This window comes from Antechinus flavipes, chromosome 6 (genome assembly GCF_016432865.1).
Source record: "Antechinus flavipes isolate AdamAnt ecotype Samford, QLD, Australia chromosome 6, AdamAnt_v2, whole genome shotgun sequence".
Taxonomy (NCBI): Eukaryota; Metazoa; Chordata; class Mammalia; order Dasyuromorphia; family Dasyuridae; genus Antechinus; species Antechinus flavipes.
Genome location: NC_067403.1, coordinates 94149771 through 94176009, shown reverse-complemented (window position 1 = coordinate 94176009; position 26239 = coordinate 94149771). Strand labels below are relative to the sequence as shown.

General features: G+C 36.6%; 1 protein-coding gene across 3 annotated transcripts in view; it reads left to right on the top strand.

Moving 5' to 3' along the window:
* Positions 1-26239, top strand: part of MARCHF1 (membrane associated ring-CH-type finger 1) — a 1059500-nt gene that overhangs the window by 916913 nt on the left and 116348 nt on the right. For 2 of the 3 annotated variants that reach the window (XM_051967076.1, XM_051967075.1), the window contains one exon: positions 21424-21503. In XM_051967076.1, the coding sequence (XP_051823036.1) occupies positions 21424-21503 (80 nt within the window). Of the gene's footprint in view, positions 1-21423; positions 21504-21818; positions 22584-26239 lie in introns of all 3 variants that reach the window. The other variant, XM_051967077.1, reaches the window with a different exon arrangement.

The following is a 26239-nucleotide window of genomic DNA, read 5'->3' as shown; positions in this document are numbered from 1 at the left end:
TGTGCTGAACCCCATCATAATGATGGTTGGGTACAGACTCATAGAAATACATTATTTCTTATAATGTGTGGAAGGAATGAAGGAAGGAAGGAGGGAAGAGAGGGAGGGAGGAAGGAAGGGAGGAAGGAAGGGAGGGAAAGAGGGAGGAAAGAAGAAAGAAAGAGAGGGAGGGAGGAAGAAGGGAAGGAAGAAAGAAAGAAAGAGGGAGGAGGCAAGAAGGAAGGAGGGAGGGAGAAAGGAGGGAAGGAAAGAAGGAAGGACTGACAATATTTCAGTCAAAGTCTGGACTGACTATTGGTGATGTTTCTTTTTCTCAATTCAATTCTATTTAATTCAATGTCTGATTATGATACTTATATTTCTTTTCCTCTGTTGCTGAATGAGCTCAAGGCACTATTCATTACATAAGATGATGCTAGGAGGATTCTTTCAGCAGATTCATAAAAAATACAATAGGCTTAACCACAAAGCAAAAAACAGCAAGTCAGCTATAAACTTAAAGTCATTCAAAAGAAGCACACTGGAACAAAGACTAGTATCATGTCCCATAGATATCTATCAATTAGTCCCATTCATTTTGACAGTAGAAAGAAAATGAAATAATCCCATTGCAGCAGGAACTGAGGAAGGAACTTTACTAAAATCTAATAAGTCTGCTGACTAGTCAAAAAATACATTAACTGAAAATTGGAGAAAATGATTTATCAGATAAGCTTTATAAGAATAGATAATCCAGAACTGATGAAATTTTTTAACATTCCATTAAAGAAAATGGAGACTCTGAGAAAAGTAACCTCATTTGATTAGATATGTCATCATCAGGAAGTTCTATGGGTATTAGCAAAATGCCTGTTCTACTCATTCAGGACACTTAAACTATCTGGTTATCATCTACAGGTTTGGTTCTATTTTATGCTAAGTTGGACAATGATGTCTCGTGGCAGAACAAGATATCTAGTAGGCATAGTACTCAGTTTATGGCCCTATTTATATTAGTTCTTCCCTTCACAGTTGATTGACAACATAGTGATTGACAATTTTAGTTGTCAATCAAATAGCCTTATACTGGTGTTATAATCTTAGTAAACAGTTTAAGTAGAATGGAAAAGAAGTCACTTTTTACCAAAAAAAATCTAATGTGTCATAAACTATGTATAATACCATTCAGTCACCAAATCTAGCATTTACCAAATGTCTAGAATGATTTTTTTTTTGTCTCCTAATCTGAGGAAAAGAACTAACTTTGAGTTTGTCTTATTTTTTAAAGTTCGCTTCTTATTGTAAACACTGAGATGATATGTATAATTAATTAAGACTAATTTAGATAGCACTGTAGCAATGGGGTTTTCATAGCTACAGCTGTATGGAGGAACAAGATAGCAGATGCTGAATTTAGAATATTCCTAATAAATGGAATTTTATTTTCTGCTGGTTTGATCCTAAAAACCTATGACTGAAATTGGGTGCTGATAAAATGCTTTAAAGGCGAATATCCATGTGGTTCTATCTGTAATAGACTGTAATAAATCCAAATACTGACAGTGTCAACGATATAAGCTTTGTTCCAAATGACATTGCATATCCAAAGACTTTATTCTTTGACTTTCAAAGACTATTTGTAGGAGATTGTGCATCAACCATGATAGTCTAATACACTTTTTTTTTCCCCTGGGCCCTCTTCCCTTCTTAGATTGTAAGCTTCTTGAGGGCAGAGATGTTTTTTCCACCTTTGTTTATGTATCCAGAGCTTAGTAACAGCCCTGGAACATAATGGACATATAATAAATTCTTATTGACTTGATTTAACGTGAGTCTTCTCTCTTTCTAAGAAACCTCATCAGTTCCTATTGCTTTAAGTATCAATACTATGAAGGTGATCCACATACATATAGGCATGTGTTCATGTATATATCCCCAGGATTTCCTTATGAACTTCAGTCCCACATCACCAATTGCTTATTGAACATAGAAATAATAACGCCTATGGTATCTTCTTTATAGGACTGTTGTAAGGTTCAAATGCTATAATATACACAAAGCATCTTGAGAACTTCAAAGTGCTATACAAATATTTATTATTATTATTATAAAAATTGTGTGATAGACCAATCACTCTTACTATACGGTATCTTCGAGAAGGAGGGAAATAGGAAGCCATGGAGAGTTTGGGAAATAATTAACCTGTTTCAACTCCTTCCTAACTTCTGATACCTACTTTCACACCCACCCACATTCTATGACCCACTAGTTCCAACATGGAAATATGGGAGGAAAAAAGATGATAATAAGAATATATGAATGCATAAATTAAAAAGTAGCCTCCCAGTATATCATGAGGATATTAAAATTGAATTTGACTTTCCCCAAAAGTTGGAGAATGGTCAAATCAATCAACAAGTGTTTATTAAGTGGATACTAGGTGCCAGACATTGTGCTAAACAATGAGAACAAACAGAAATAGTACTTGCTTTCAAAGAACTCAGTCAAATGGGACAGACAAATATAAAAACATTTATGTAGAAGCAAGATATACACAAGATAAATTTGAAATATTCTCAAATTGAAGACACTGAAATTAAGAACTGGGAAAGGTTTGACCTGATTCTTGAAGAAAACAAGAAAAATTAAGAGGCAGAGTTCCCCAAAATAGGACCCTAAATAACATACCTAATATGCTAAATGAATCAGATCCCTACCTTCATTGTTCACTTGTTCATTCACATCTTTGTGGCTTCGTGATCCCATGGACCATAGTCCTCCAGGGCTATGTATCCTCCACTAACTTCCAAGGTCTGTCTGTGTTCATGTTCATTGTCTCCATGTATTATCTGTCTCATCCTCTGTTGTCACCTTTCCCTTTTGCCTCAGTTTTTTCCAAGATCAGAATAATAGCAAATGTTTGTTAAGCACTTACTCTGTGAGATGCTAGAGTTGTGTAGACAAAACCAAAAAAAAAAAAAAAAAACCACCCTTCATTCCCTTGAATTCTATTCATTTCCTATAATTCAAGTCTAGGAGATTTTATATTCTCTTGGGAATATACATAATCATCACAATTAAGTGTAACACAAGGTAAATTGAGAAAGAAGTGAGTACTAACAAGTATGTGGCAATTGAGTGTAATAGATAAAATAGAAAGACCTGAATTCAAATCCTGCCTCAAACACTTATTAATTGTGTGAGTCTGGGAAAGTTGCTCCATATGCCTCAGTTTCCTTAACTATAAAATGGGGATAATGATAGCACTTACATTACAGAGTCATTTGCAATTCTAAACATGCTATCTAAATATTATTATTTATTATCATAATCATCAATTTGAAAAGGCTTTCATGGAGATGACAACTGACCTGAGAGTTGAAGAAAGATAGAATTTCTGAGAGGTCTGGTCAATTATTTAGTCAGTTACTTAATGATTACGTACCTATTGTGTATCAGGCACTATACAAAGTTCTGGGACTTACAAAGAAAAACAAAAGTCATTCTCAGCTCTTGAGGATTTTATAAGTGTGTTGGGAGAGACAACATGCCAACAAGATTAAAAACAAGATAAATTGGAGGATATTAACAGAGGGAAGGCATTAGAATTAAAATTAATTAGGATCAGAAAAGGAGCACAGAAGGTGAGATATTAACTGGAATTTGAAGGAAACCAGAGAGTCCAGGAAGCAGATCTGGGAAGGGAGAGAACTGCAAGACAAAGCAGAAGAATGGAAATATAGAATGGGGTGAAGTTTTGAAGGTCTTTTAAAGAATAAAAAGGATTTTATATTTGATCTTAGGAAAAATAAGGAGTTAGCAGAATTTATTAAATGAGATGGTAAGGAATTAGAGGTCATATGGTCAGACATGGGTTTTTTTGTTTGTTTGTTTGTTTTTGTTTTGTTTTGTTTGGGGATTGACTTAACCAAATAAATAAATTTTGGAGAGAGATGGAAGGTCAATAACTAGAAAATGGACTCTTAAGAAGAATGATGAAAATAAGGATAGAACTGTGGGTCAAAGACAGATTGTACATGATCATAAATATTAGGAAGAAGATTTATATTTAAGCTAAAAGTAATGAGGAATCACTGAAGGGTATTGTTATTTTCATTGTCATTGTTGTTTGAGATTAAGTCTTGCTGTTTTACCCCAAATGGAAGTACAGTTGCCAGTCATGGATCCAATCCAAAACCTGATCAGCCTAAAAGTCTTACCCTGCTCTCTTTTTCCGAGCTCATTTGGTTCATTCCTCCTTGGACTATCTGGTGACCCTTTATTCTTCATTGTTCATTACATTCATGCCAAATAGTACAGAGACTATCAACTCTAATTCTATTGCAAATCAGAACTACTAATCAAAAGCAAATCATCAACCTCAGACTCCCCCAACAAGAATCACAGGCATGTACCATGCATGACACAGTGACTGTTTTTAGGCAAGAAAATGGCACAATCTGATTTGTTCCTTAAGAAGATTATTTTGGCAGTGGTAAAAAAAGAAGTATGAGATATTCGAGGTAGGAAGATTCTGTCACTCTTTACTATTAAGGAAATCACAAAGGTATAGAATTATTATAGCGCAAAATGATTGACACAGGTGGTTTAAAGGATTAATGTGATTGATCGCTTAAGCGATGTAAAACAGCAGCTGGTAAGTATTCATTACCTAATAAATGAATTGAAGATAAAATGTACCTCTCTTTGTTTTCGAGAAGATCTTTTATTTTTACTCTCTCCATCCCAATCAAAGACACTTTTTTTTTTCCTTAAAAAGTGACAGGATTGATGGAATGGTACCTAAGGCAGTAGAAATATTTCTTGGCCTTCTTATAGCTGACACTATTTAGAAATTATTGTGTAGGAAACACAAGAATGACAGATTAGAGCATTAAACAAAAAGGGCTTTGTTTGCCAGATGCAAAAACAAACCAAAAAAATGACTGTAGGGACTAGAGAAAGATTGAACTCAGAGATTAATATGATAATGAAATTTTATGTTACAACTATAAAAACAAATTATGCATTTAGGAAAGAGAAAAATCCAAGACTGCTATTGTAAAGGATCAGTCTTTCTTTGCTGGTTTTCCTTTTATACTATTACCCACTAGCTCTTTTCAGCATATCTTTGAAGTTTTTTAATAAACAAGTGCTTCTGAAAAATATATGCTTAAAGGCTTCCTATGAGTTTTCAGCATTTTGTGTGTATATATAAATGTTCCTATTAACCTTTGGGTAAAATAGATTTCCCTAGATTTTACTTTCCCATAGTTTTTGAATCTCTGAGGAGTTTTTAAAAATCTATTCCATTTTTAGATTTTTCAGTTCTTTTTAAGAAGCAAAACTGAGGGTCTGTTGCTTCAACTCCAGGCAGATAAATGTAAACTTCTTCATCTTCCACCTATGACTACAATCTCAGAGTGTCCAGTATTTAGCATTAAGTCAGGAAAGGAAATGACTTAAAAATTCTGATTTTCATTTAAAAAAAAGTTCTCTCTAGAATGAAGTATACATCAAACTGGGAAACATAAATAAAGCTTATTAAATTTTTAAATCCAAAGTCATTTTTATCAGGTCAATATATCACCTAATATTGAGAGTATATCATATATTCTTTCCCTTCCATTTCTGATTTCCCCCATCCTTTACATTCTAAGTTTCTCCATCCTCAAAACCTTCTCTCCTCCCTCTTGATAGTGTGTGTTTGCTTCCCTTGCTTCATTTTTATCATATTCATCACAAAATTTTAGCAGGAAAGGATATCAAACGCCATCTAGTCCAACAACTTTGTTTTACAGATTAGGAAACTGAGTTACAAATGATCTGCCCAAGATCATACAGACTGAGGCAGGATTTGAAATGAAATCCTCTATTTCCAAATGCTACACTCTTTCTACTAAACATATTGACTCTATAAGTTCAAAAGCTTGTATTGTTTGATCAGTCAACAAGCATTTATTGAGGATAATCATTGTAAGGTGACAAAACAAAACAAAACAAAAAGTCAGCTCTCAAGAATTTTTATTGTTTTAATCAAAACAACACATACATACATTAGTATATAAAGAAGAAGTAGAAAATTAACAGAATATAGTTCTATATAAGATAGCATGTATTAGTGAAAGAGGGCACTAGCAGGAGAAGCAGAGTTTTATCTAAAAGGTGATGCTTGAATTGAGTCTTCAAGGAAGTAAGGTTTGCTATGAGAAAAGGTAAAAGAGGAGTGCCATCCAGAACATAAAGAATGGTGAGTGCATGGTTATGGATGGGAAATGGAATACCATGTGTGAGAAACATAAAGAAATCAAGTTTGGATTGATGAATAAGAAAAAGGGATTAACATATAAGGATGGTAAAGAAGCTAAGGTCCAGTTGTTTTAGGATTTTATTTATATTTTGTTCTAAGGGCAATTGGAAGCACCCTGGAGTATATTGAGTCAGAGAGTGGCTTAGTCAACTCTGCATGCTAAGAGCTGTATGAAGAATGAATCAAGTTCAGAGATACCTCAGGCAGAGAGACTAATGAGGAGACTATTTCAGTAATCTAGACACGTGGTGATGAAGAGTCTGAACTATTATAGTAGTTGTGTTGAGTAGAGAGATGGGGTCATAAGTGAAAGATGTTAAAAAGATAAAACAACTAATTAGGTTATGTGGGGTGAGAAAAGGGAAAAAGTCAAGGTGATCAAAAACAAGATTATGAATTTAGGAGACAAAAAGAATGGTAGTAATCTCAACAGAAACTGATTTCAGTAGATGAGAGGGGTGGGAAATGGAATGTTGAGTTTCAGTTATCTCTGAGATGTTCAGTTAGCAATATGTAATAAGCTACCAATGATAGGAAATTTTAATTCAGGAAAGTTGGATTGGATATATAGATGTATGGATCATTGGAGCAGCTAGGTGGTACACTAGAAAGAGCATCAGTCCTAGAGTCACAAAGACCTGAGTTCAAATCCCACCTCAGTCTCAGATACTTACTGTCTATGTTTATGACAATGGATAAGTCACTTAGCAACAACTGCCTTCTTCCCCCAACTTCCCTCCTAAATTTGGGAGTCATTTGTAGAAAAATGACCCTAGAGCTAATGGGAGATAGTGTAGAGAGAGAGAAATGAGTAAATGATAAGACCTTTGGGAATTCTTACAATTAGGGAGCATAATATAGTTGATAATTCAACATAAGAGATTTTTAAAAAGCAACCAGATGGGTAGGAGGAGAACCAAGAGAATTTCATGTCCTAAAAGCCCCAAGGAGAAAGTATCCATAAGGAAAGGATGGTCAGCTGTGTGAAGTGCAGCAGGTTAAGAAGAATGAGGTCTAAGAAAAGATGATTAGATTTAGAAAATAAATCTTTGATAACTTTGGAGAGAAGAATTTTCATTTGAGTTATGAGTTTGGAAGTCAGAATAAAAAGGAGGGAGGAATAAGTGAGGGGTGAAGAACAAGAATAGATACCAAACAATGAGTTTGGCTAAGATATAGGGAAAGAGATTTAAAATTGCTTTTTTTTTTTCCCTAAGGAGGGGAAGACAGGAATTTTTGAAGATACCAGAGAAGGACAAGACACACACACACACACACACACACACACACACACACACACACAGACAGAGAGACAGAGACAAACAGATAGAGACAGACAGACAGGAGGAAGGGAAGGGGGAAAAGAGGAGAGGGAGATATTAGACTGGAAAGAAATAATGGAAGAAGCAATCTGGTTCAGAGAGGATGGGCAGTGATGAAATCAAGGATTGCCTTGGATCCCCACACTGTCCAAAATTAGAGGAAAGGAGAGAAGGGGGATGATAACATTAGATTTTGAGATAATGAGAAGGGGAGAAGAGTGAATTCAAAGTAAATGACCTCAGTTATCACAGAGAACACTGATATCCCTGATAACACATTTTTTACTATTTAAAAAATATATATATATTTTTAATGGTACATGGAGATATGCTGGGTTTGGAGTCAAGAAATCTATTTTAAGTGTGAGTTCATCTATTTGCTACCTATGTGACCTTGGGAAAGTAATTGAACTTGTCCAGATCTCAGTTTTTTTTTTTTTTTAAGTGAAAGGGATGGAGGAGGGGAAAGACAGTCCTTTTTGTCTTTTTTGTGATTCTATGATTAAAAAATTGAGAGAGAGAGAAATCCTATACCCAACATAGTAACTTTTCTTTTTGATTAAAGAGGAAAGTAGGACACAAATGAAAAAGGATGAAAGAAAAGATTTAATCAAACATAAAAGAGTCTTCATCTCTGAACATGGCACAGATCAAAGGAACTAATCACTTTTCTGGCTGTAAACTGAAATCTAAGGAATGACTTGGAAAAATATGAGAGCAGTGTGCTCATCCCTCTATCCCTTGTTCTTTAGGTTCACTCTCTCACTACAGACCAGCCTTCACCTACTCTGGTAGGGTTCCTCAGAAGAGTCAGTAGCTAAATCTAAGTACCTGGTACAGGGATACTGTAGTTTCCCCCAGGCTTCCTACTCACAAATGAATCATCTGATTTGATTAACTCAGAACAAAAGCATTTACTGAAAATATTATGTGTTGTCCCCTCTCCCTTTTCTTTTCTTTCCTCCTTCCTTAAGACTGTGATGTCCTAAAGGACAAGAATTATCTCATTCTTTTCTTTATATTTCCAGAATTTAGTATACTATGTACTACATAGTAAGTACTTAATAAATCTTTATTAAATTATTATTTCTCTTTTGGAAATAAAAAGCAAAGCAAAAATAAGTCACTTAACATTCTGCTCTTAGATCTGGAGTTCATTCTTCCATTGATGCATACAATGTCCATGAGGGAAAGTTGCCACAGAATTAAAGTACTATGAGAGGAACACATGTGGCCAGAACAACTCATAATTCTATGTGGAATGACAGACCTCAGCCTCCCTTCTCTTTTTCCAGGAGTGTACTTACAAGGTTCACTGAACAGCATAGTACCTGTGGTGGACGGTTGATTCCACTGCTAAACCTTGGTCCTCTGCAGCTAGAGTAGACTAATTTCCTTCCAGGAAGCCTCCTGATAAGGTCAGCAACCTGGATTCCCTTAGATGGGGTGTTCCATAATTATTCCATTGCTAGGCTGGATGGGGCTGAACCTCCATTTGTCTAGGTTTGCACTTCAATGGAAACTGTTGTTTCTATCATTTCCCATTGCAGGCTCTGCTTATGTTCTCAACTAAGTAGTGCGATGCTCTTTCAGAAAAGTCAGAGTCCCTTTGTCTAGGATTGGCAAAAGCTTCTCCAAAAAGCTCTCCCCCTTCACTGACATCTATCTAGTTCTTCTTCTCAACCTCTCAGGCAGTAAGTACCTCAGAAAAGTATTGCCTCTTTTTAACAAACATATTCTTCCAGAGAATAGATAATAAAACAAAAGTGATTAGGCTCTCTTCTACTAAGCTCTGAGGGTTTTTGTTTGTTTGCCGGATGGGAGGGAGAGCACTGGATCAACCCTTCCTGATGCAGGGCTGGTTCTTCACAGTGAAAAATCTTGCTCTTGCAATTATGAGGAATAAAATCATTGTTTTTTACTGACTAAAGTATAATCAGGTAGTATCTATTTATCTACAAATCATAAAGCATGTCTAGAGTTCAAAGCTCTTGGTTATTAACTCCAATGTTCCTTCCTCGGATGGAGGCAAAGGAGCATCTGGGAAGCAAGACACCAAGCCATTATTTGCCTTTAGAGAGTACATTATGTCTTCTTTTTGGGTTTGTTTTTGTTTTAGCAAAGACTCACATTTGTCCTTGTCCTTGCTTCTTTCGATCATCAAAATCAACAAAGACTGAAAGTGGTGTACTTTTCCTACACATGGACACATTTCTATTTTCTTCCCAGAGACCTTGGTGAAATTTATAGCAGGTTTTATTTTATTTTAAAGGCAATAGCTGCTTCAACTGTATTCCCAACCTCAAATTCTAGAATCATTTACGCCCGTTCATAATTGATGTGTTTATGGTTCCCCCAAGAGCAGCCATTTAACGATGACTGTGTGTGGTTGTTCTTTGTCACTTTTATTTATTAGGCTTTGGATTCTCAAAATGGAGAGGATCTCAAATTAAGGATAGTGGGGAGAGAAAAACTGTTGAATCCTATGAAACAATAATTAAACTCCAAACCTTCCTGGCCAATCAGGGGTATAGAACATTGTCCCCGGAGCAGGGGCATGGCTGAGATGCCACCAAGATGGGTTGCCTGGCCCAGCCTATAAGTGGATTCTTAGAAAACCTAATTTGAAATTACTGTCTTTAATTATGCTGCTGATATAAATAACTCTGATAAAATTAGTGCAGCTGGCCTCCTGTTTGTTTTCCCCATTGGAATGCACTGTACAATGCAATCATCTGAAATAAACATCTATTACAAAGAATGCTTCATTTCAAAGAACATATTATTCTGTTCATCCAACCAAGTGGAGTCTCTCCCTCCCAACCCCCATATCAATCTTGTGCCTATTAAAGGAATGAACCAATTACGAAGTCCTCATAATATACCAACTGGTAAATTAAAACAATACATTTCTGTTGAATAGGGGCACACACTTAAAAGGATTTAATTTGTTTTTCCTCAATACTTGTTTAGCCAGTTGCCCTTATTTTCATCTTGAAAGAATTTCATACTGTATTCAAAATGATTGGAATGCCCCATCTCTTCAAAAAGTAGTCTCTTTAAAAAGCCTGATTATCTTTAAAAGGAAGCAAAAGGCTGAACTTCAGGAAACCTAGTGGGGAGAGGGCAAATTTTAGTATGAGAATAACAAAGAACATTTATGGAATATCTATTATTTCAGGATCCTGTGCCAGGTTCAGAGGGGATATAAGATGAACAAGATTTGCCCAAAGATGGGAAAATTTGTCTCAGAGATTTCAAGGACCCCAGAGGATATGTCTATCCCTCTAAGGCAAAAGGTAGTAACTGAGCCTCTGACAAAGAAAAGCAAATGGGGCGATGATGGGACAGAGATAGGGAGGCTGGAGCTGGATATGGGGGCAGACACTGTATTCCTGTCCTCCCCAGATGTCTTCAAATAAGGATTGGATGACTACATATTCGTTGTTTGGGGGAATTATTTTTCCAACATGATATGTGTTACGTGACTTTCAAAGTATTTTCTAACTCTGAAGTCCTTTGATTCTGTAAGAAATATAAGTATGTGTTCCAGCTTTAGGAAATTCATTTCAATTCACTGATTTAAGCATTTCTCCTATCAATTCTATTTATGCCTAGAAAACCTTCACAGGAAAGAATTAAGATAGAATATGAATAATGCTGAAGACAGATTAAAAAAATCTCCTTCTAGACCCCCTCCCCCATCTGTTATTTGCTCATTTTCTTACCTCAGACAACTCCTTTAGTTTTCTGAACCTCTTTGTTCATCTATAAAAGGGACATAATAATAATACTTTCTTTGCCTACATCATAGTTGAGAGTACTGAATAACAGTGCATGGCAAAGGACTTTGTAGCATGTGGAGTGCCATTCTAAGGAAGATACAATTATAATAGCTGTTCTTTATAGAGCACTTGAAGGTTTATATAGTATCTTGCATTGCATGTCTGATTTTATCCTCCCAACAATCCTAAGACGAAAGTCACATGAATGGTATTGTTCCCATTTTACTAAGGAGGGGACAGGCCCAAATGCTCATCCTTGGTCACACAGACTAGAAAGCATTAGGGATAGGGGTCAATTGCCATTCTATTATTTTTTTTTCCATGATAACACACTGCTATAAATATAGTAACAAAAGAAGACATCAAAATTAGTAGAGCTTGAATGAGATTTTACTTTATTATCGTACTAATAGCTAGCATTAACAGTTATCCCTTACATATTGTGGGAGTTAGGGGTGCTGCACCCTGAGATTTTAAAAATCCAACTAAAATTTTTTGCTCTTCTCTTTGTATCAGAGAAGTCTGATTTTTTTTTCTTTTTCTTTTATGGAGTGTTTACAGTATTTTATTGTTAAAAATGATGAAATTTACTCATAAGTTCTGCTGTCCTTTGTCAGCTGACCTTTGTATCATCTGTGGCTTTTACAAAGCTCCTATCAAATTCCCATTTAATTTTTTTATGCAAACCTATGATAGATTGAAAGTAGGATGGGAAAAGCCATGATATTAAAGGGATAACTGTATACAGCATTCTTGAATTTGACAAGTGTTTTATAAATATCTCATTTCATCCCAACAAAACTCTGGAAAATTAGGAGGTAATGTTAATTCCATTTTACAGATGAGGAAATTGAGTCCAATAAAAGTTAAGTGATTTTCCCAGGATACAACTAATAACTGTTGGAGGCTGGATTTAAAATTGGGTCATCCTGACTCTGGCTCCAAAGCTTTAACTACTGAGTCCCCTAGATGCCAAGGAGAGAAACAATCCCCTATGAAAAGATATGGAGATGAAAGAAACTCAAGGTTTGGTAGAAAGCTACTGGCTTTGGGGTCAGAGGGTCTAGATTTAGACCCTAAACTTTGCCACTTGCTTACAAGTCACTTATCTTTCTGGCTTTTAGTTGCCTGATTGTAAAATGAGGGAATTGTGATTGATGAATTCTAAAATCTCTACCAGCTCTCAATTTATGCTCCTTGGGTTTCCCAGGGGAAGAAGTTGAGGCCTAGAAAATTTCAGGTGAATTATTTCAGGTCACATAAGTAGTGAATACATTGCACATTGCAGCTTGCCACATAATGGTTTCAATACATCACAGATCAGCATAAGAAATTAAATGTAAATTTGGGGGGAGTCTTGCAGAAGCTGGAAATTACTCACAAAGGCCAGCAGATGACACAGGAAAAATTTAGAAACTCAGAAAAGTAAATATTGACATATTTGGGTTTTTAAAAATATTGTAATAATTCAGATTTCTTCTCTGGTACAAAGGGAGGGGCAAAAAATTTTACGTGGATTTCCTAGATCAAGGGGGCAACTGAGCCCCTAACCCTAGATATAGAAGGAATAACTGAAGATTCAAACTCAGTTTATGTTTAATTCTGTTTCCACTTTATTGTGCTATAATTGGAGAAAACAAGTGCTATAATCCAGAGTTCCTTTCATCTCACTTAAATTTATAATTATATGGAATTAAGGATATAATTGTTAAGGTTGTCCTAAGGCTATCCAAACAACGTACTACACAAATATTACTGACTTAAGATATAAATTTTTGAATACATCATTGTGGGCAGTACAGAATATGCCCAGTGCCCACCAAGCATGTGATTTGTAGAAGCAGAAATGCTTTTTCCTTGGCTATTGTGGAAGTACTTATTGCAATTGCTCATTTTAAATCACCAGGCTGGGGGTAGGGGGTTCACTTCCTTACAGGCAAGGGGCCCATCTTTGGAATGCTTTGAAGTAAGATCATAGGATTGTGGAACATCATGGGGTTAAGAGTTAGAAAGGACCAGAGGCATCCTCTCATCAATCCCTTCTCTCTGTGAGAAAATGGGTCCAGAGAACTGGAGTAACTTGACAGTAGTTGGATAGTAATGAGACAGATTGATGGAATAGATAGAGTTTTGGCCTGAGTTCAGAAGACCCGAATTCAAATCCTATCTTTGACAAAAGTGACGACTTATTAGCTATGCAATCCTGGGCCAGTCATTTGCCTCACTTGAAAAATGGGAATAAAAATAGTGTCTATGTTCCAAGATTGTTATGAGAATCAGGAGAAATATTTTTAAAGTGTTTTGCAAATTTTCAATTGCCATATAAATACTTGTTATTGTTGTTGTTATTATTATTATTATTGGAGCAGGGTCTTGAACCCAGATGCTCTACAGACCCACTGCTCTTATTGCTACATTCTGACACCAGTCTGATATTATACATCTAGATTCCCAAGTGGAGCTAGAACATCTTTGGTCCTTTCCCCTTTCTCCTTGCCTGAGGTTGTTGCTGTCTTGCCAAATTCTCCTTTCAATTCAATAAGTAATTATTAAATGATTACTATATGCCGGCTCTGTGCTGAGTGCTAGAGGTATGAAAAGAGACAACAGGCAGTTCCTACCCTCAAGAAGCTTACAATCTAAAAGGGAGACAATATGTATGTAAATATACACAAATCAAGTAACAATATAGTATAAATAGGAAATAATTAACAGAAGAAAGGCATTGTGAGGTACAAGTGAATTGGATTTCAGTGAGGGAGGCCATGCAAAGTCACCAGCCTTACTTTCTCCTCCAGAGCCATCTGGGTCAAGATATGGATCAAGATGAATGGAGGTGGCCTTATGGAAGGGGAGGTAGTGGGGCAGTGAAAGGAGGGATGTGGAATTTTAGTTGGAATCTTAAAGGAAGCCTGGGAGGTCAATAGTTGGAGTGGAGGAGAAGGCATTTCAGGTTCTTCTTATTCTCTTATTATATAATCAGTAATTTTTAGAAGATGGTTGGAAATTCCAGAGAGAATCTGGTTATTGGAAGGGAACTATAGGTAATTAATAATAATAATAAGCAACATCTATTATTTATTTATTTATCATTATTATTTTAATACTTTTAACTTTTTATTGACAGAACCCATGCCAGGGTAATTTTTTACAACATTATCCCTTGCACTCACTTCTATTCTGATTTTCTCCCTCCCTCCTTCCACCCCCTCCCCCAGATGGCAAGCAGTACTATACATGTTAAATATGGCACAGTATATCCTAGATACAATATATGTGTGCAGAACCGAACAGTTCTCTTGTTGCAAAGAATTGGATTCAGAAAGTAAAAATAACCCGGGAAGAAAAACAAAAATGCAACCAGTTTACATTCATTTCTCAGTGTACTTTCTTTGGGTGTAGCTGCTTCTGTCCATCCTTGATCAATTGAAACTGAGTTAGATCTTCTTTTTGTCGAAGAAATCCACTTCCATCAGAATACATCCTCATACAGTATCATTGTTGAAGTATATAATGATCTCCTGGTTCTGCTCATTTCACTCAGCATCAGTTCATGTAAGTCTCTCCAAGCCTCTCTGTATTCATCCTGCTGGTCATTTCTTACAGAACAATAATATTCCATAACATTCATATACCACAATTGACCCAGCCATTCTCCAATTGATGGGCATCCATTCAATTTCCAGTTTCTAGCCACTACAAACAGGGCTGCCACAAACATTTTGGCACATACAGGTCCCTTTCCCTTCTTTAGTATCTCTTTGGGGTATAAGCCCAATAGAAACACTGCTGGATCAAAGGGTATGCACAGTTTGATAACTTTTTGAGCATAGTTCCAAATTGCTCTCTAGAATGGTTGGATTCGTTCACAACTCCACCAACAATGCATCACTGTCCCAGTTTTCCCGCATCCCCTCCAACATTCATCATTATTTTTTCCTGTCATCTTAGCCAATCTGACAGGTGTGTAGTGGTATCTCAGAGTTGTCTTAATTTGCATTTCTCTGATCAATAGTGATTTGGAACACTCTTTCATATGAATGGAAATAGTTTCAATTTCATCATCTGAAAATTGTCTGTTCATATCCTTTGATCATTTATCAATTGGAGAATGGCTTGATTTCTTATAAATTAGAGTCAATTCTCTATATATTTTGGAAATGAGATCTTTTTCAGAACCTTTAGCTGTAAAAATGTTTTCCTAGTTAATAAGCAATATTTATATAGCACTTTAAGGTTGGCAGATATAACTTACAAATACACAATCCTGCTATTTTTAATCCCCGTTTTTACAGATAAGGAAACTGAGGCAAAGATTAAACAATTTGTTCAAGGTTGCACATCTAGCTAATAGATTTCTGAGGCTAAATTTGAACTCAGGTCTTTCTGACCCCAGATTCAGAACTGTATCCATTCTACAATCTGCCTGCCTAATCAAGTCATCTTTCTAGTTTGTACAGGAATTATTTATATCTTTAAAATGTAATTATATAGTTTTTGATATGTCATTATAGTAATGGGAAACCATTTTATCATTTACTAAAAGATGTAGACTCCACTTGTAGGGAGATGTAAATTGGAAGAATTGGGAGGAGGACACTAGCTTGATGGATAAGATAGTTTTATGAAGTTTTACCCAAGTCCTAGGGGGTTTACCCTTGACCTTGACATAGAAGAAGATTGGAAGAATGAGATTGTGAGGAAGTCACCATGGCACAAATGTTACATAGCAGCTATCTCAGATGACCAAGGTTTTGTCAATACAATGACCAGGGAAAGATTGTGATGTCCTAACTTGAATTATGGACTGAAAAGGACTTACTATCCAAGAAGAATGAGATGGTGACATTTTCTCCTTCTCTTTCACTAATTGCAAAAGTCCTTAATCTGAGGTCTGTGAACTATGTATATTTGTGTATGTATGTGTGTGTGTATCAATAGATGCCATGTTACATACATATTGTGTATTACATCTGTATATATACATATATATATGAAAAACTGTATTTCTATGTCAATCAATTAAACATTTATTAAGTATCTATAAAGGAAGTTAAGCTTCCTTCATAATTTCTTTATTTTATTTTATAAATTTAAAAACATTATTCTGTAAAGGTGTCATAACCTCACCAGACATAAGAGGGATATACACACAAAAGGCTTAAAAACCCTGGGACCTATTATGAAATTTGATGGACATCAAAGCTCAGGCTTTTTGCTGAGTTTTTCAATGCTCATAAAAAAAAAAATGAAGAAAGAGGAATTTCCCCTTTTACGGAGAAGACAATTAATTTTTGTTCAGCAAAACTGAGCTGAGGACAGAGTCAGTTGATAGTCACAGAGGTAGGGGGAGGGTTGGTATTATTTTCCTTAAGTCTTATGTCCCAATTCTAAACCCAAAGGAATGATTGTGCATTTGTGGCTACCCTAGTAAGGTGCCTGACCTTATCTGTGTGCTCCCTGTGGTGCTTGGATTAATCTTCCATGTTCACTATGAGTGATGGAATGGAATAGTGGGACTATCATGATTATAAAAGTAGAAGTCTTTTAAGTTCCAAGGAACTGAATTTGTGTACCGCTAAAACCCTGAAAATCAAGATTGTATGGGGATGCTTAATATGTTGAGTAAACAAGTTTCATTCATGCAATCAACATTCCTTCAACAAATTATTGAAGTTTTATTAATGTTTTTTAATTAAATATTTATATCCTCTCCTTCCTACCTCTTTTAATCCAATGGAAAAGAAAAAGAAAGAAAATATGTCAATGTGAATAGTCAATAAACCAAATACTTGCTCATCCATGTCCAGAACTGTGTATCTCATTCTATATATTTAGTCCATGACCTCTTAGGCAGAATATGGCTAGTATTTTTCATCATTACTGATTTTCCATTAAGGTTGGTCATTGTTGATCAGAGTTCTTCAGTTTTTGAAAATTCAACAACGATTTATTACAAACCCATGTGCCAAATACTGTGCTAAGTGCTTAGGATACAAGAAGGCAAAACACTTTTAAATAAACTAAACACTTTTAAATAGACACCTAATCCAGTGTTTTCATTTTATAGCTTGGGAAAGTGAGTCTCAAACAGATTAAGGTGGTTTGCTGAAAGTCAGGTAAAAATCCACAAATAACTTAAAACAACTGGGAGATCAGTAAATAAAATAGGGCAATACACAGGATGTCCCACAGGTACCTCAAGCTTATCATATCCAAAACAGAACTCATATTTCTCTCTCCCCTTTGAAACTTCCCTATTATCATCAACAAGAGCACCTCTATCCACCACTCATCCAGGCTTGCAATACTGCTGTCATCTCCATCTCTCTATAATTAAGTCACAGATTTACTCTAGAATCCTTGAAAACAAATTCATTTATAAACCCCTTCTTTCTACATAGCCATCACCCTAGTTTAGACACTCCTCACCTTTTCCTTTGATTGTTGCAATTATCTGTTCGTCTCCCTTCATTGTCAAAGAGATTTTCTTAAATCATGTCTGTACTATGTTGGCTCCTCTCCTCTTCTCAGTAAACTCCAATGGGAACCTGTTAGTTTTCAAGATTACATATAAAGTGCTTTGTTTTGCATTTGAAGATTTTGATAACCTGGTCCCTTTTTACTTTCCCCACTTCTGACATTCTGCTACTCTATAGATTCCCTAAAAAACAGCCAAACTAGCCTGATCTTGCTGTTCCTCATACTGGACACTCCTCTCATCTCCATGAAATCACAGTGCTTGTCCTTTGTACCTAAAGTCCGCCTCCCTCCCAACCTCTGATTCTTAAAATCTTTGCCTTTTTTTGAGAACCCTCTGGGAGAATACACCCTACAAGGAAGACTTTCCTGGTCTTCCCAAACTGCTAGTGCTATCCCCATTAAGGTTATCTTGTTTTTATTCTGTATTCTATATATTCTAATTTTTATATAGTCTCCTCCATTAGAATTTAAGAGAGTATGAAGCGTTGTTGTTTTTAATTTGCTTTTTCTAACACTTGGGGCTGGATGGTACTAAGTGTTGAGGTTGAGAAGGGATGTTAAGCCACAGTCTCTTGGAACTGTTCTACCTCAGTTTCCCTGTACGAGTTTCCCTAATTGTCCTGACTGAGTTTCCCTGAATTGTTCTACCTCAGTTTCCTTAACTATTCTGCCTCAATCCCCCTAGTTATAAAACTCCCCCTCTGGTTTATTAAGACTGAGGACCATTTGCTCTAAGGTTACAAATTATCAATGTGAGACACAAGATGAGGGGAGATCAGACTTCCTGGCTCCTAACTCCTTCTGCCCTCAAGAATTTATGACACTATCCCTCTAAAATATTCCAAAAGACAAGACTATCTGGATACCTCATTGACATCTTTACTTCTGTTTATTCAGACATCCTAACTCTGGCTTCTAGTAAGAATTTATAGCCTCCCCCCACATCCTGACAGAACCAAATGGTTCTGAGAAACTTCCTGCTCTTTTCTTTGTTCGAAAAATATAAAAAGACTTGGGATTCTCCCATTCGTCACTGGATACTTTGAGACGAGAATCCTGTCCAGTCAGTTATACTCTCCAATTAATAAAATGTTAAAAACTCTCTAATCTCTATCTTGCCTCAGTTTCTCCGGCATTACAGAGGGACCTAAAAGTCCCAGACCGATGTCACAAAGGTATTTCAAAAGGATTTGCAGGGTTGAACCTATCTTTTAGTCAAGGGGCAAAGTTTATTAAAAGCAGTGTGACACCATTACTAAGCCAACTGAATTCTGAGTCCAGTAAAGAAGCAATACCAAGGTGATACACTTAAACAGTTTTCAATCATAGATATGTTAATTCTATAGCTCAAGGATAGGGCTGGGAAGTAATCTCCAAATGAATTAAGGCGGGGTCTTCAGATAGATTGGGTGTGCTCAGTTTCCTGAGGCAGATTCCAAAACCAGAAGACCAAGGACTCATTAGAACAGAAGCCCTAAGGTCAGGGGACCCCAAAATTCATATTACATCATAAGCACTTAATAAATATTGTTTGTGCAAGGGTAGAATTAAGAACTGTTAGAGAGTGAATTATTAGTTGTTTTTTTTTTTTATATTTCCATCTCTTGTATAGACATATAATTATAACCCTAAATGTAAATGTAAAAGGAGAAGAGAAAGAACAAGTATTTACCAAATGCCTACTATGTGCCAGGGACTGTGTTAAGAGCCTCACAAATATGATCTCATTTGAATTGTACCTCATGTTCTTGTTAAAAGAGTGGTTCTACATATATTGTATCTAGGATATACTGCAACATATCCAACATATAAAGGACTGCTTGCCATCTAGGGGAGGGGAAAAAAATCGGAACAGAAACGAGTGCAAGGGATAATGTTGTAAAAAAAATTACCCTGGCATGGATTCTGTCAATATAAAGTAATTATTAAATAAAAATTTAAAAAAAAATAAAATAAAAGAGTGGTTCTAGAATTAGAAGTTCTAGGTTTAAAAGCCTGCTCTGTCTGTAGTTGCCAGTGCATTTCACTCTCATTGGGTCTGGATTAGAGGATCCCATAAATTTCCTTTTATCTGTAGGATTTATTTTTTAATCTTTGAACTTATAGTCCAATCCTTTAGTTTTAAACTCTTTTATTCCGTGACATAATTCTGGGTGAATTTGAAGCAATTTGAGAAAGACAAAACTCGAAACTTGCTAATAGCATATTTATAAAATAGTACTGCAAATTGATATTTAGAAACTTGAGCAATGCACTCTGTTGAATAAAGTCACTTAAGAACGGCTTTCTTAAGAAAATGAATTTTGATTCAGGTCTTAGTGGACAAGAGGAACTTCATTAGAGTTTAAGTTTAGGAGTTCACAGGTGAGAATTAGCAAGATGGAAAGTAGCAAATTTTGTTGGGAACTGAGAAGAAGGAATTAGTGAATTGTCCGGGGTTTTCACATCAACTTGGCTGTGGTAGATTTCCATTGCATTCTAAGGGTTTTGGTGCTAAGGATCAATGGCATCCTAATGACCCCAGAGAGTTCATTCACCCTAGCTTATTCCCAAACCGAACTAATACACTGGTATGATGCATATCAAGCACATTCTAAACCTAAAATGATTATGTAACTATCAGCTACTGTTTTTTATAGTAGAATTGTTTTTAAAATATTACAGATTAATAGTGAGAGGAAGTCTTGTGTAATGGGGATGGGGGTGGAAAACCAACAAGGGACTTGAAGTCAAACCTGTTTTGAAGTTCCAGTTCCAACTACTTCCTCACAGTATGGCCTCTGGCAAGCCATATGACTTCTCTAGCGCCCAGTTTCCTCTTCTATAAAATAGGGAGGAGAATCATGTTAATTCTGCTTTATCTCACCTGGCTGAAGTGATAATCAAATGACTAAATATGCATGTAGAAATACTAAAGAGCTCTTGGTCCAATTAGCTGGGCTCCTCCTTCCACTTCTGCAGACCTGGCCTAGATAGTGATGCTTTTTCTCAAGCTGGCAATTCAGCCAAGTGTGCCCTGGCAGACATAGGCTTCCAGGCTTTAGGGCAGTCATCAGTCTTCTAGGCTTTGAGATCTTATCAGATTCAGTGACTCTCTGTTCCATTTACTCAGATAATAAACCCAGTGGCATTTAATAAATAAACAAAATATCTGATTACCAGGTCCTTCTAGATTCAGATCAGTTTTATCTAAAGAAGGTTCAGAGATCTTTGTGTTCCTGGGCCTCCCCTAGGAGGTTTCACATGCAAATTGAAGAGTCCTTCCCAAGTTTACAGTAAATAGAAGGGAAACTTGTGGAATCCTCTTCCTCCAGGGCAAAGTCAAGGGCACTCTAGCTTCTCAGCTGCAGTAGTTCCTCAAACAAGTTTTATTTTTGCATACATACAGACCACTCTTAACTTCCTGTATTCTGTGAGCTGAGGAGCCAGCACCATGACCGGCAGCAACATTTGCTGCAACTTTTTAAATATGTGGGAAAAAAATAAGATTTCGAGCATGTATTACATTAACCAAGATTCCAAATTATCAAATTTGTTTCAACAGGCAAGCAGCCCAACTACAGGAACAGCTCCCAGAAGCCAGTCCCGGCTGTCTGTCTGCCCATCCACTCAGGACATCTGTAGGTATGTACTGAAATGAGAGCGTCTTCTCCATTCTCCCTCTCCATTTTAAAAAATTAGTCTTCTGTATTTTAATTGTGCATCTTGGCACGTGTACTCCTTGCTTCTGCTTACCCCTAATCATTGATGGTTAACACTGACATAAGAAAACAACAACAACTTTTTTTTTTATTTATTTCCTTTTCTTTCCAATTGAGCTCTGTTTGCAAAGTCTTAAGTTCATGCTGCCATTTTCATCTTTCTTTCTCTCTCTTTTTTCCTATTGCTTTATTCCATTTCCCACTTCCCACCCTGTCCTTTGCCTGCTGCATTATTTAGATCTTCCACCTTGCATGATTTGTCAGAAGACACATTTGAGCATTCCACCCCTGTCATGGTGCTGACCCCTACGTGTAGGGAGTCTAATAAAAAACAGTTGAAACAGAGGTTTAGGCGGAGAAAGAGAGAGGCTTCTGAAAGATATGAGCATGCAGAAAAGCAGAGAAAAGGGAAGAAAAATAAGTTTCACCTCCCCATCTCAAGTTCCCGATGGAGTGAATTCCGCAAGGAGATGTCCGATTCATCTTCCACAGACGAAGATCAATGGGTTCAGTCTCGGCAAAGAGCCCAAGAAAGAAGTAAACTTCCCCGAAGAGGAAGAAGAAGCAATAGCAGGCCGTGCAGAAACCTGGATGGGTCCCCGACTTCTGACACCATTGAGGTTGTTCATCTGAGAACCAGAGAGAGCCCCGAGCTGCCCGAATATGAGCGCTGCTCTTTAAGTCACCGCAGTGGAAAAGCCAAGAGATACAAAGAATATAGCCTTCCACCACCTCTCAAGTCTCCTGAGACTAAGAGTTTCCCGGAAGACCTTGAGGGAAATAGGAGCCAAAACTACTTTGGAGACTCACAATCTTTGGCTTATCTCGGGCAAAATGAAGTTCCCAAAGAAACCTTTTCCGAGGGAAATTCAGACCTAGAGACAATGCCGGCCATTTCATGTCTGGGAGAACCAGTGGCTACAAAGACCTGTGTAATGAATACTGCTCAGGAGCTTCCTGCCTCGTATGATGACAGGTGTGATGATGATTCAGAGGTGTGCAGGTCAGTTGCTAATTAGCGAGACCCCACAAACCCTTGCCCTTAACATGTCCCTTCTTCTTAAAGGGTTTTATGTGTCCCACTTCCATCACCCTCCCCTTTGGTAATGATTATTTAGAGGCTAATTAAGAAAGGGCTTAACCTGATCTGAAGAGGTGAGTGTGGGAGATTGAAATCTAGATATCTGAGACTTGACCCCAAGGCCCCTTGAATGTTGACACGATAGAAATAGATGTCTGCTTCCTCCTCCACTTCTTTGGAATCCAAAGTCATCTTGGCAATGAGACTCATAGACCACTTCCGCTTAAGCAACAGTTCCAGTCAAAGCAAGAAAGAGATTGAGGAATCCTTTGTTGTCTCAGGAAATAGCTAAATTGGATAGCACTCTTCACCTCCAATTCATCCATATGAATTTGGCTCAAATCAGCAATGATAAATGAACTGGCCCCTACACCGCTAGAAACATATTTGGGATTTGGAGGCTTGAGATTCTAATTCTTCAAGGGCAGGTTTTTTTGGTTGTGTTTTGTTTTTAATGAGAAATGTCACCTCTGCAGTTAGGGCTAATTTGTTGTGTAATTGTCAGGCTCAGCTGGGAGATGTCAGATGGAAAATATGGAGACATAGATCACAACAGGTTGTTGGGGCAGCTGGGAGAAATGGTCATGGGAGAAGGCTGCACTGAGCTTGCAATTAGAATGTCACTACAACAACTTTATATATGCCAAGAAAAGTTAGGTATTGTAGTTTTTACCAAGCTGTATGCATTTCTAAAATAATACCATTGCACAAATTCATTTCAAAAAAGAATTCCAGTACCATCTGTACCTATGGCTACATGAATTAACTTAAGCATTGTGGAATTGATATATAACCTGTAGGGTTGATTGAGTTTGAATTATCCAGGTTTGGGGACCAGAAGGAAGAAGGAGGGAGGATTTTATAAATCTGCAGTATCTGTGTTATACTTGAAGGACATGTGACTTGGAAGCCCAACACCTCCATTAAGAATATAAGAGGGGAGAGAGAGAGAGAGAGAAAGAGAGAGAGAGAGAGAGAGAGAGAGAGAGAGAGAGAGAGAGAGAGAGAGAGAGAGAGAGAAAAGCATTTAGAGTTAAAGGATCGTAGTCATGGGCAAGGAGTTTCCATAAACCTAGGACATTGAAAGTCTCTAGTCTTCAGTCCTGGATTATTTCAGAAAATGTTCCAGAAGGCATGATTAGTATCTTATCATTTTGTCAAAAAGAGAAAAGTTTGACCCACCCCATCCTCTCCCAAATAAAACCTTTTTCAAAGTCCTACAATGGACTTCCATTAAGAATGTGACCCATATCAAAGTCTCTTCCAGACTGGAGTAATCTGAAAATATCCTTTTCCCTGGAAGCTGTCACTTCCAATCTACCTGTTGTCTTTCTCTATGTGCTCATTTCACTCTTAGGTTCTGGTGAGTAGGAAAACCAGCAAGAGAATTCTTGCAGTTTTGTTCGGATGGCTATTACCTTTACCACTTACACAAGGTGACAAAAAGAGGAAAAGGATGTATATTCCTGACATTTAATATCTACTTATATTTAAGGACATAGATTCAAAGAATTAATACTGCTTCTAGTCCTATAATTTTCTAATAATAATAACTAGAATTCATATATCTCATTAAGGCTTGCAAAGCATGTTGCAAATGTCATTTAATCTTCACGACAACCCTGGGTGGTAGGTTCTAATTTTCCCCATTTTATAGGTGATAAAGCTGAGACAGACTAGGTAAATTATGGATTCAGAATCACAGAACTAGGAAGTACCTGAATCTAGATTTGAACTCAGATTTTCCTGGTTCCATACCCAGAGCTCTAACCATTGTGTGCCAACAGTTGAAATAGTCAAGTGATATGTATAATATATAAACTTGAACATTTCAGTGGGACCATGATTGCCTTCCCCAATGTAGATGCATCAAACCCTACTGTCTCATTCTCTGTGATCCTTTCCATAAATCCTTAATACAGAATCCTTAATACTGGGGAGGATTTAGTCTTATTCTTTCATGTTATATGCAGGATGTGCTAAACTAGCTGAGTTCATGAGGCAAATTCAATTGAGAGGGTCCAGAACACAGTCCTCAGTTAGATGCAGTATTGGAAGGTAAGAAGAGGGCAGAAGTACAGAGGATATTCCTCTCCTAGGTACTTTGCACTGGCATGGGATGGTCACACTCACATCTCAGGAAAATGACAAGATGAGATGTAAAGACCCTTTTCAGCACCAGAGTTAAATCATTCTTTGCCCCATGCCAGTTATAGTTCTGAGGTGTGCTCTATAAAATACAATTCTCATTAAAAAAGAAAAAAAAAAAGACTCTTGAAATTGTAAATGTAAAGCTTTTTTTTTTTTTTTTTTTTTTTTTTCCCCTAATAGAGATTTTGTTTCTGAGGGACATGTTTTTAAAAAAGACTTTAACTTTTATCTTAGACTTTTGTTGACAGGAGATTCAATGATGTATTAGGTCAATCAATTCTTCTACAAGCATTTATTATGCTCTTACTTATGCTCCAGGTGCTATGCTAAATTCTGGAAAAACCACCAAAGGCAGGAATTGTACCTACCTTTAAAGGAGCTATATTCTAATGATAAGTTATACAGGTGATCAAAATTGTAGTCTGAGTACATGGAAGATGATCTTAGAGGAGAAGATGACTTTCTTTTCTAATAAGAATTATTGTTAACATTTTCTGAGTGAGTACTGTATACAGGAGTCTACCTTAGCTGCTGGTAATACAAAAAGACCATAAAAAGGATTCAGGATGGATCTTGGCAAATAATATCAAGGAGGTACATGTCACAAAGATGGGGAGTCATCCAGAATGATTTTACACGGTCAAACCATTTCCAGTTCAAGGGGCAAAGCTTTATTATAATACCATAAGGCAGACAAAGTCCCTAATGAACTTGCAATTAATAAGAGACCTTTTATGGGAAATGATCCAGAGCAAGTGTGTTAACTGTGCTAATTGTGTGCGACAGTAATTCTACTGGTGCTCCTGGTCATCCTATTTATACAAGACAGTTTCAGAAGTTGGTACTTCAAGATTGTAATAGCACGATAATTGTTTAAATATGTATACGTATATTGGATTTAACATATATATATATATATATATATATTAACATGTTTAATATATATTGAATTACTTGTTATCTGGGGAGGGAGTGGAGGGAAGGGAGGTGGAATTTGGAACACAAGGTTTTGCAAGGGTAAATGTTGAAAAGTTATCCATGCATAATTTTTTTTTTTTGATTTTGTTTTGTTTTTGCTGGGGCAATTAAGTGACTTGCCCAGGGTCACACTGCTAGGAAGTGTTAGTGTCTGAGGACACATTTGAACTCAGATCCTCCTAACTTCAGGGCTGGTGCTCTATCCACTACATCAACTAGTTGCCCCTCATACATATGTTTTGAAAATAAAAAGCCTTTAATTAATTTTAAAAAAAATATTGTATAAGGTAATAATAGGCATCAATGCAGGATAGTTCTGTTTGTACATGGTAATGTCAGTACAAGATAATTCTACAGGGTGACTGGGGCCCATTTAGATACTAAGTGACTCCCAGTATCATGGTCTTTTGCTGGAGTCCATTCCATCAATATTAGATGGTATGTTGGAT